At 44.1% G+C, this 12,625-nt stretch overlaps 1 protein-coding gene across 3 annotated transcripts in view; it reads right to left on the minus strand.

Annotated features, from left to right (window-relative positions):
* LOC126281672 (D-aspartate oxidase) overlaps positions 1-12,625 on the minus strand; it is a 75,156-nt gene that overhangs the window by 44,919 nt on the left and 17,612 nt on the right. For all 3 annotated transcript variants that reach the window (XM_049980826.1, XM_049980824.1, XM_049980825.1), the window contains exon 2: positions 6,921-7,108. In XM_049980826.1, coding sequence (XP_049836783.1) covers positions 6,921-7,108 — 188 coding nt within the window. The remainder of the gene's footprint in view (positions 1-6,920; positions 7,109-12,625) is intronic.

Below are 12,625 nucleotides of genomic sequence, written 5' to 3' on the forward strand. Positions count from 1 at the left end.
GGTAACTTGAAACAGCAGGGGAACTTAAAACCTTTTTTTCGGGATTTAGTATTTTTGAGCTCGAGAAAGACTGTGATGCTGTTTATGTAGTAAATGCACATTGTAAATCATCAAAGAACTCGAAATGCTTGGAATAATATTAATTTGTCACAGTTAAATTGGTTTAGAAAATTACCGAAATAACAGAAAACGAAACCATGAAAAAAATAGCGTGGAAACATCTTTTTTAGGGCTAAAGTATGACATGCGTGTAACTGAGCCAAAATGTCAACTTTACTTTCGTTCATGACGAAACAGATGATTTCTGTCATACTTTATTATCTGCATATGTTGAGTTTACATAATAATCTTATTAAAATGTCTGCAATGTAGGGTAATTGATATAAAACTTTCAAGTCTACAGAACGATCTGACATTTTTATATTTTCATCTGAGGATGATGTCACTTCGCTAAATGTTGACGATATTGGTTACGACTTGAAACCATTTTTTGTAGAAGGGAAAGATAATCCTTTCCAGTTTAACGGTACTGAACTTTTGGGAACGTTTAAGCCTTCTAATGTTCATTTTTGACGTTTATATGTAATAGATATGTTGTGACTATGTATGATTTCATTATGCTATACCTCGGTCACATTCGTTTCTCATTTATATCCCAGAATGCTTTTAATATAAAATTTGTTTAAGAAATCTTTATTTGTAGTATCGCCCTTCCACAGGGAAACTTGAAAGAGGCAAAAAAAGGAAATTTTTTGGCGTGAAATGATTTCAAAGTTCTTAACATTGTAAACTAAATGTCACATTATAGTTACGTACACTACGTTCCATCTAGTAATAACTGTAGTAACTGGAGGTTAAAGTAAAAACGTTACCTCTTTATACTGTATCCAGATTGAGTGTTGTTGTTGTTGTAAGAATGGTGTATTTGAGAAGAATATATAGCTTTATAATTATTCAGGAGTCAAAATCAAATGACTTGTAGTCATGCCTTATGATCGTAACTATTCTCTACAGATTTCTACAGCAAAAGATAATGTGATTGTACAGTGGCATATGCACCACATAGGAATGTAGGATAATGTCGAAGTTTGCACTACTTGAACTTTGAGTTGTTTTCTTCATAAATGGGTCCACTGCCATCAGATACTGGGTAAATGACACAGGTTTTCACTGAGGCTGTAACTTTAAGTAATACCTCCATCTGCTATTGGCCAAAGTCAATCTCATGACCACTACCAAGTATGTGCATAATACATTGGTCTGCAAAACTTGAGAACGACAGTAACTTGAGAGATTGCAGGGCACTCTCACTTCGGATTCGGTGTTATGCCACTTCATGTTCTTAGGGATTATGATCTTAATTGCAGTTTGGCTTCATACATCATGATGAAATGGTGGACAGTAGTTCATGCTCTTGCTTGCATGCTCTAGAGAAGGAATAATGGTAAGCTTTGCCGGCTGCGGTGGTCGTGCGGTTCTAGCGCTGCAGTCCGGAACCGCGGGACTGCTACGGTCGCAGGTTCGAATCCTGCCTCGGGCATGGATGTGTGTGATTTTCTTAGGTTAGTTAGGTTTAAGTAGTTCTAAGTTCTAGGGGACTGATGACCTAAGATGTCAAGTTCCATAGTGCTCAGAGCCATTTGAACCATTTTTTTGAATGTTAAGCTTTACCTGCGTTCAAAGGAATAGCCGAGTTCTGCAGTCTCATTGATGACACGTTGGTTGGCGCCATGCGGTTGGCATCCGTTGAAAGAAGATTATTGTTAATGACGTAAAAGATCCAAGCAGTGGACACCAAGTGAAAAAGCTACTCCTTATGTTTCTGATCTAGACTCCCATAAAAATGCGAAGGAACTGTTAATCAGAACTCAGGGAGAAGTTGTAGTCTAATTCACAACCGATTTATTGATCTTAAACATGACAAGACAACAAAATTATTAAAGAAACATCACACAAAAATTATTTATTTAACTAAAGCCTTACTAAAATGGGATCTATGGTGGACAAGTGATATGCTGGGGATCGACACACGACACTAACCAGAACACTACTCGCTCTATCTCACTTCATACACGTGTATCCAGGTTATGGCACCAAACTACTCCATCACTAACCATCTATATTCTACCATACAAAAAAAAAAAGGAAAAATATGGTTCGAAAGCACAGGATGCTGAGAAACAGACATTTTAGTCACAGCAGCGAATGCTTTACCGTCCTGCTGGTCAAGGAGGGCCATCACGATGCGTTTGGCGACTGAAGTCATGGATGGTGGCAATCTGTTATTAAATGAGCATTCCTGAAAAATGCAAGTACGCAGTCTCGCGTTCGGTTAATTCAGAGTGCAGGTACTTCCTTATGAGCATCTGAAACCCCGATGGATTCCAGTGTGCAGGTGGACCCGTTTGCTGGTCTGCCAAACCAATTTGACTCCATGCCACGACTGTGCGTGTTGGGATACGTCAAATGTTTAGATGGCCGACTCGAGACAAATAAGTATATGCACGCATCGCTCCTTGTGACCGTGATGATATAAGCAGTACCTCTGATGGATCAGAAGGTGACTTGCACAGGTGACTAGCAAAGGACACAAGTCTCACCGTTTAGGTAGAGACCTGTAGCTCTTTACTAGTGAAGCACCAGAACAAGAGACTTGTACAACAGTGCCCTCTTTCTTTCTCGCCATTTCCTTGTCAGATCGGTTCCAAAAGCACATTTCTCTTTTTTGACTTCCCGCACTTATACACAAGCCAATCACGAGCTGGAGCCCGGCATTCTAAGCTCGGAGAGTGGTCTTTGCACTGCAAACCGATTTGACCAATCAGAGACTTTAAAGTTAATTGGCAGAAAACAGAAAAAAATTCAGCTTCGTGGCCTCTTTCCGACATGTTTGCCATGGCTGTTGCTAACACAATACAGGGTGGAAGCACAGCCCTCCATAAACAGCTTGTTATCTCCCCTGTTGAGTTCATTTCAAAATGTGCAAAGAACGGCCATAAACATGCAAAAAACTTCGTGCATTGACAAAAATATGTTTTGAAACAGAGTCTGTACATCTGGGCGCCAGTTTCTCTATCCCACGGACATTTGCAGAACGTTTACATTTCTTTTGGCGGCTTGTTCGTTAACAGGGCCTACAATGCGCTGTCGGCGACATTTCGGCGCTAGGCTGTATACCTGGAAGTCTGCCCCCTGCCTGGCGCCAAAGCTAATGTGTTTTGCACAATGCGACCGCTGCACATGGCCATCTGGAAATGTCATTTAAGTTGGCACCCTGTTCCTTTGAATGCAGGTAAAGCTTACCGTATTTCTTTCCCTAGAGCAAACAAACAAACTGCTGCCCACCATTTCATCACAATGTATGAAGTCAAATCGCCGTAGATCGTATTCCCTACACCGAATCAGAAGTGAGAGTGCCCTACAATCTCTCACCGTGTCCAGGTGGACTGACTAGCGCTGAAAAGTTGCCGCTGCAATGGCGAGGGCATTGTAGATCGGCATTAAAACAGAGGATGAAGCCTTGTTAGGCAGGAAGCCAACGGGCATCTGTGTGCATTCTGCGAATTTCCGTGAGACAGGTCACTGGTGCTCAGATGTCCAGACTCCGTTACAAAACATATTTGTGAAAGCATGAGTCTTTAGCGAGTTTATGGCTGTTCTTTGGACACTTCGAAAAGGACGCAACAAGACAGATAACAAGCTTTTTATGAAGGGCTATGGTTCCATCCTGGTCATGTTGTTAGCAAAAGACACCGCATAAATACGTGGGAAAGAGGCCGTGAAGCTGAATCTTTTTTCCTGTTCTCCAAATTAACTTTAAAGTCTCTGATTTGTCAAATCGCTGTATGCAGAGCAAAGGGCTCTCTCCCAGCTTCAAATGTCACGCTCCAGCTCGTGATTGGCTTGTGCTAAAATGGGGGAAGTCTAAGATCTAAATGGGCTTTTTCTACCGAGCTGAGGAGGAAAGCGGACAGAAAGAGAAGATTACTTTTGCACTGGCACTTCGCTAGCAAAGAACTGCAGGTCTGTACCTAAACAGTGAGACTTGTGTCCTTTGCTAGCGTGCCACTTAGAGGCTGTGCCAGTCACCTTCTGAACCGTCAGAGGTACTGCTTCTAGCGTCACACACACAACGAGTGATGCGTGGGTGTACTTATTTGTCTTGAGTCGGCCGTGTAAACATTTGACATAGTCCGTCACGCATAGTCGTGGCACGGAGTCAAATTGGTTTGGCAGATCAGCAAATGGGTCTACCTGCACACTGGAATCCTCCAGGTTTTCAAATGCATTCCGAATTAACCGAATGTGAGACCACATATTTGCGTTTTCCGGGTGCGCACCATTAATAACAGATTGCAGCCGTCCACGACTGCAGTCGCCGAACGCATCATGGTGTGCCGCCTTGACCAGCAGTAGGGTAAAGTATTAGCTGCTATGGCGCAGGGCTCCAATATATGTTTCTCTGCACCCTGTTCTTTCGAACCATGTTTCCCTTTTTGTTGAATAGTAGATTATAGATGCTTGATGGTGGCATAGTTTTTGTGCCTTAACCAGGATTCACGTGTATGAAGTCAGATAAAGGGATTAGTGTTCCGGTTAGTGTCGGGTGTCGATCCCCAGCTGATCACTTTGTCCACCATAGTCCACATGTTAGTGAAATGAAAATGTTTGTGTGAGGGTTCTTTAAAAAATTTTTAGTCTTGTGATGTTAAGTATGAATAAATCTATTGTCATTTAGATCACAACTTATCCCTGCATTCTGATTAACAGTGCCTTGCCATTTTTATTTAAGTCCAGATTCTAAAAGAAAGTAGTAAGCATGCAAACTTTCGCATGATGTGTCATTTCCAAGTAACATACTAGGTCGATTAAACGTGGACTTTAAGTTACATAGAAAGAAGTGCTACTATGGAGTGCAGTAGGTAACCGAAATAAATACCCAGTCAGACGCTTTTATTCAGAGACAGTAATTACGCTGCACACTTCGCGACACATGATGGTCCCCCTGACATTTTAAAATACGAGACATGGTTCTTATTAGAGAATGTGATCACCACGGACGGCAGCGCAAGTAGTGCAACGTGAGCCCATGGAGGCCATAAGGTGGTAAGTCGTTCTTGTGACAGGGCACGGTTGACAGCTGCTGGATGGTCCTTGTTGCATGTGGTCGTGATGTGATACATCTCCGTATGTGATGCATACCACAAGTACTCTACGACATTTAAGTCTGGAGAACGGATAGGCCAGTCCACTCGCAGAATATCCTCTTGTTCCAAGAGCTCCTCCATCTGCTCTTTCCGATGTGGTCGCACATTTTCATCCAAAAGGAAAGAAAGAAGTCAGGGCCGAATGTACCCCTGAAAAAATTCATCTGGGGAAGGAGTACAATGTCGAATGTCGTCCACTGATAAGTGTACCAGTTCAAAGATTTGGAGTTCTTTACACTCACGCAACGCACTGCCTCTCCACACCATAACGCATGGACCACGAAAACGTTCATGTCCAACAATATTGCAGGGTGGATTACGTTTTGCCACCTCACGACATATGAGAGTACATCCAGAGTCACTACTCAGACCGAATCTGCTCTGATCCGAGACAAGCATGCGATCCCAAACCTCCTTGGTCCATTCTCTACGCTCTTGGCACCATAGCACTCGGTGCTGCCGATATGCAGGTATCAACGGAAGATAACATACTTATCACTGAGTAAAGGGGCCACCCCCATGCAGTCGCCATGCCACTGTGGAACGTGCCTCGATGTCATGTTGTAATTCCACCCGCTGTTTAACGTAGGTCCCTCTTGCTGTAGCACAATGCTGCTGTAGTTGACCGTCGTCGAACACCTCCTCTTCTTCGGTCAGCAGGGCCTGGATCATACCACTCCACATGCACGTGAAACAACGCTGTGAGCAGTGCCAAACTTCTCGGGCTACACTCGCCAGACTTCATCCTTCTTCCAGTTTCCCGACGATTCTTCCCCCTGTGAGGCCATTCACATGTTGTCTCTGGACCATGTTGTGAAGAAAAATAACATCACAGTGCACTACAGCTGCTCGCTGGTTGACACACATCTTCATCTACATCTACATCTACATATATACTCCGCAATCCACCATACTGTGCGTGGAGGAGAGTACCTCGTACCACAACTAGCATCTTCTCTCCCTGTTCCACGCCCAAACAGAACGAGGGAAAAATGACTCCCTATATGCCTCTGTACGACGCCTAATCTCTCTTATCTTATCTTTGTGGTCTTTCTGCGAAATATAAGTTGGTGGCAGTAAAATTGTACTGCAGTCAACCTCAAATGCTGGTTCTCTAAATTTACTCAGTAGCGATTCACTAAAAGAACGCCTCCTTTCCTCTAGAGACTCCCACCCGAGTTCCTGAAGCATTTCCGTAACACTCGGGTGATGATCAAACCTACCAGTAACAAATCTAGCAGCCCGCCTCTGAATTGATTCTAAGTCCTCCATCAATCCAACCTGATAGGTATCCCAAACGCTCGAGCAGTACTCAAAAAAAGATCAAAAATGGTTCAAATGGCTCTGAGCACTATGGGACTCAACTTCTAAGGTCATCAGTCCCCTAGAACTTAGAACTACTTAAACCTAACTAACCTAAGGACATCACACACATCCATGCCCGAGGCTGGATTCGAACCTGCGACCGTAGCGGTCACACGGTTCCAGAGTGTAGCGCCTAGAACCGCTCGGCCACTCCGACCGGCTAGTCCACCATTCTGAGCATGACTGGGAAACCTCTGAAAACATACTCCCACGTTTTCATTCATTTTTACTTCGTTGATATGTACGTTACTTTATCTATCTCGTCCTTAAGTTGTGCAGAGCAGTGGGTTGAGAAAGCGGCCTGGGCAACGCAGGCAGCTGCAGTAGCTGGCGGCTATTACTACTCACTGCACCAGCGCGGGCGGCGTGTCGGCCAGCAGGTAGGGCTCCCAGAGGCCCGCCGACCCGTCCCCTGTCGTGTGAGGCGTCAGCTGCTCAGACAGCAGCGTCACCTCCGCCCCCGCCAGCCGCCGCTGCGCACGCACCGCCGTCGTCACCCCCACCACGCCGGCGCCCACCACAGCGATGCGCTTACCCTGGGGAATGCACGACATCCACTACGCTTTACACATAGCCGTTAAGCAATCTTAGTTATCAATAGTTAAGTTCTCGGCCATACGATAATTACAGCCCATATTGTACCTCCGTGAGTAGCCGCGCTGTAACTATAAACACCCAGTACTTGTCTGTGCCTGTTAGTTGCTACCTGTGACTAATCACAGTGTAAAATTAACGGTGATAAATCTCAGTAATCGCATTTAGTTTAAACTGTGACTTTCCGGTATCAGTGATTTCTGTGATTACTACACAACTGCCCATTAAAATTGCTACACCACGAAGATGACGTGCTACAGACGCGAAATTTAACCGACAGGAAGAAGATGCTGTGATATGCAAATGATTAGCTTTTCAGATCATTCACACAAGGTGGGCGCCGGTGGCGACACCTAGAACGTGCTGACATGAGGAAAGTTTCCACAAGATTTCTCATACACAAAAAACAGTTGGCCGGCGTTTCTGGTGAAACGTTATTGTAATGCCTCGTGTGACGAGAAGAAATGCGTACCATCACGTTTCCGAATTTGATAAAGGTCGGATTGTAGCCTATCGCGCTTGCGTTTTATCGTATCGTGACATTGCTGCTCGCGTTGGTCGAGATCCAATGAATGTTAGCAGAATAAAGAATCGGTGGCTTCAGGAGGGTACTACGCAACGCCGTGCTGGAATCCAACGGCCTCGTATCTCTAGCAGTCGAGATGACGGGCATCTTATCCTCATGGCTGTAACGGATCGTCCAGCCACGTCTCGATCCCTGAGTCAACAGATGGGGACGTTTGCAAGACAAGAACCATCTGCACGAACAGTTCGACGACGTATGCAGCAGCATGGACTATCAGCTCGGAGACCATGGCTGCGGTTACCCTTGACGCTGCATCGCAGACAGGAGCGACTGCGATGGTCTCTTCAACGACGAATCTGCGTGCACGAATGGCATAACGTCATTTTTTTTTCGGATGAATCCAGGTTCCGTTTACACCACATGATGGTCGCATTCGTGTTTGGCGAAATCGCGGTGAGCGCACATTGGAAGCGTGTATTCGTCATCGCCATACTGGCGTAACACCCGGAGTGATGGTATGGGGTGCCATTGGTTACACGTCTCGGTCACCTCTTGTTCGCATTGACGGCGCTTTGAACAGTGTACGTTACATTTCAGATGTGTTACGACCCGTGGCTCTACCTTTCATTCGATCCCTGCGAAAGCTTACATTTCAGCAGGATAATGCACGACCGCAAGTTGCAGGTCCTGTAGAGGCCTTTCTGGATACAGAACATGTCCGACTGCTCCCCTGGCCAGCACATTCTCCAGATCTCTCACCAGTTGAAAAGGTCTGGTAAATGGTGGCCGAGCAACTGGCTCGTCACAATACGTCAGTCACTACTCTTGATGAACTTTGGTATCGTGTTGAAGCTGCATGGGAGCTGTACCTGTACACAGCATCCAAGCTCTGTTTGACTCAATGCCCAGGCGTATCTAGGCCGTTATTACGGCCAGAGGTGGTTATTATGGGTATTCATTTCTCAGTATCTATGCACCCAAATTGCGTGAAAATGTTATCACATGTTAGTTCTAGAGTTTGACAGAGCACTAAAAGACCTAAGTCGAAACAAGGCCCCGGGAGTAGACAACATACCATTAGAACAACTGACAGCTTTGGGAGAGCCAGTCCTGACGAAACTGTACCATCTGGTGAGCAAAATGTATGAGACAGGGGAAATACCCTCAGACTTTAAGAAGAATATAATAATTCCAATCCTAAAGAAAGCAGGTGTTGACAGATGTGAAAATTACCGTACTAACAGTTTAATAAGTCACGGCTGCAAAATACTAACGCGAATTCTTTACAGACGAATGGAAAGACTGGTAGAAGCCGACCTCGGGGAAGATCGCTAGATTAAGGAAAGGCAAACCTACGTTTTTAACATTTGTAAACTTAGTGAAAGCTTTTGACAATGTTGGCTGGAATACTCTCTGTCAAATTCTAAAGATGGCAGGGGTAAAATACAGGGAGCGAAAGGCTATTTACAATTTGTACAGAATCCAGATGGCAGTTATAAGAGTCGAGGGGCATGAAGGGTAGGCGTGGTTAGGAAGGGAGTAAGACAGGGTTGTAACCTCTCCCCGATGCTATTCAATCTGTATATTGAGCAAGCAGTAAAGGAAACAAAAGAAAAATTCAGAGTACGTATTAAAATCCATGGAGAAGAAATAAAAACTTCAAGATTCGCTCATGACACTGTAATTCTGTCAGAGAGAGCAAAGGACTTCGAAGAGCAGTAGAATGGAATTGACAGTGTCTTGAAAGGAGGATATAGGATGAACATCAACAAAATAAAAAGGGGATAATGGAATGTAGTTGTGTTTACTCGGGTGATGCTGAGGGAATTAGATTAGGAAATGAGACACTTAAAGTAGTAAAGGGCTTTTGCTATTTGGGAATCAAAATAACTGATGATGGTCAAAGTAGAGAGGATATAAAACGTAGACTTTCAATGGCAAGGAAAGCGTTTCTGAAGAAGAGAAATTTCTTAACATCGAGTATAGATTTAAGTGTCGGGAAGTCGTTTCTGAAAGTATTTGTATGGAGTGTAGCCATGTACGGAAGTGAAACATGGACGATAAGTAATTTAGACAAGAAGAGAATAGAAGCTTTCGAAATGTGGTGCTACAGAAGAACGCTGAAGATTAGATGGGTAGATCACATAACTAATGAGGAGGTATTGAACAGAATTGGAGAGAAGTGGATTTTTTGGCACAACCTGACTAGAAGAAGGGATCGGTTGGTAGGACACAGTCTGAGGCATCAAGGGAATACCAATTTAGTATTGGAGGGCAGCGTGGAGTGTAAAAATCGTAGAGGGAGACCAAGAGATGAACACACTAAGCAGATTGAGAAACATGTAGGCTGCAGTACTTACTGGGACATGAAGCAGCTTGCACAGGACAGAGTAGTATGGAGAGCTGTATCAAACCAGTCCCAGGACTGAAGACCACAACAACATATTTGTCCGATGAATACCCGTTTATGATCTGCATTTCCTCTTGTTGTAGCAATTTTAATGGCCGGTAATGTACTTATTGGTAACTGAGGTTTTTAGTTTTCATTTGCCACAGTTTAAAATCGCATTTTACGAACTCGCAACTTGTGTCCCTCCGCAACGTTAAAATTTGATTTCTGCGAGCCCGCATCTTGTGGTCGTGCGGTAGCGTTCCCGCTTCCCAGGCCCGGGTTCGATTCCCGGCGGGGTCAGGGATTTTCTCTGCCTCGCCATGGCTGGGTGTTGTGTGATTTCCTTAGGTTAGTTAGGTTTAAGTAGTTCTAAGTTCTGGGGGACTGATGACCATATATGTTAAGTCCCATAGTGCTCAGAGCCATTTGAACCATTTGATTTCTGCGCTTTGTCACCATGGATGTGTGGCTATGATTAGTCACAGCAACCAATAAACAAGTACCGAATGTTTATAATGAAAGTGAAGCTGCTCAGGAAGGTGCAATACAGGGTGTAATCATCGTATGGCAGCTAAACTTGGTAGATACGCTAATATGCTAATGTGGAACCAATGCGGACAAACAAATTACTTCCAACAGTGGCTACCAGGTGCAAATAAGAAGCTGTACACTGTTTGTATGAGGATATGGCGTCCACGCTGTCATAACGCGAGTGAACGTTACGGCTATCTGGGAGAAAGACCGTGTGCTGTTAGTGAAAGTGTTTTATGTGAACGGCTGCAATTGTAATGCTGCATTGCGACAGTGGGAAAGGTCTGAGGAGGGCCCAATGTCATGAAATGGTTTAAAGAAGATTATAATGGAATTTGTAAACACAGGTGGGCTTGGTGTGGCACCTGGAAGACGAAGGTGTCCCATCCAGTGGAAGTTATTGAAAGGATGCCGCTATTGTAACTGACCGTGCACTATGTGCCCCAGGCAGCGCTCAGTGCCACGAGAGCTGTCCATCCGATGATCAACAGTACTGAAAGTCTTACAGTCTATGCTACACTGGATTTTTTTTGAGATTTCTACCATTCTAAACTCAGAACATGATTCTAAACTTACGACACATGAAATCTTGCAACCACGTAGGCTGCACCAGTACTAGCTCCTGCATCTCGCATTCTACACTTAGCACAAATGACCTGGCAACCATACAAGCTGTACCAGCATCCATGGGTGCGCCACCTTGAATTCTGATGTCAGAGGGAGGGGAAAACCCCGGTAAATCTGGCTGCCATGCAGGCTGAACCAGTATCCTTCGGTCAGCCGTCTTAGCACAAGTGGTCTACTTCCAGCATCTTGGGTTTCCCTCGAACAGGACATACGACTGTCTTGGATTTTTTAATTTCCCCCCAGTTTACATTTAGGACAGCTCGGCTGTTAGCACAAGTTAACTATGGTGTGAGAGTGGTGGGGCAAAACCCTGCAGCGCAAATGGGCTGTTTTAAATTTCCTACACATTTTTAAATTTCCCACAATTTGATACACAGTACAACTGAGCTATTATATCAAAGCGGAGGGGAGTAGGGGTAAATATGGTAATGTTGCATGGTGACGTTATTGATGATGTCATGGGAAAGCTGTCAACAACGCAAACTGCACCATTAAGCCCACAGCTACCCTATTTCCGATTACTTCACCGTATTTCAGTTAAGACTTGGTTTTCTCTGTCACGGTAAGTGAACTCATAAAACATGCATTTTTATACATCATAAAATTCCTGTCAGGCTTTTGAAGAGCTGTTGCATAATGTCAAGATTGGGATTTGCTGAGTAATGTCTGCTGTCTGCATCGTAACGTGATTCTTTCACCAAACTGTTAATGCTAATCAGTATGTCCAGGAGCTGTTTAATCTACATGTGAATCAATTCACAGAAGCTGAATGGCTGTCTGAATATTTTCAACTTGAGGAGAAACAGCACACAGCGCCTTGACAACATGATCACGAATGAATGAAATGCTCAAAGAGGAGAGAGCAATCACCAAAGGGAATGCAATCCTCTCGCTGCCCCGATTACATTATATCTCTCCTTACGATTTTTACCTGCGGGGCAAATTAAAGGTTGAGGTGAAGTGAAATAATTCACACACACAGAAAGAGCATCAGCAGCACACTGAAGCCGTTGTTGCTGCTATCCCTCACGGAGAGCTGCTATGCATGCCTCAAGTTTGATAAATCGAGCACAGCGCTGTGTGGATGTGAACGACAGCCGTTTTCAGTATCTTCTGTGATGTTCATCAGCAGTAGTCTGCCCTGCATCAGTCTTATTGACAGTATTTTTCGGATAAGTTATACTTTCTTCAATCTGTATAAAATAATTCTCTTGCATGTGAACCGTCAAACTATCAGTTATTAACAGTTCTCTAATAATGCATTCAGTAATATTTTGCAGCAACATTTGCTTTTAACGCCAAAAGCGTATGTTTAATATTTTAAACAATACTAGGAAAATTAAAAATGCGCCCCACAGATATCTTGTATCTGATATATGCTAC

This window comes from Schistocerca gregaria, chromosome 7, assembly GCF_023897955.1.
Source record: "Schistocerca gregaria isolate iqSchGreg1 chromosome 7, iqSchGreg1.2, whole genome shotgun sequence".
NCBI lineage: Eukaryota > Metazoa > Arthropoda > Insecta > Orthoptera > Acrididae > Schistocerca > Schistocerca gregaria.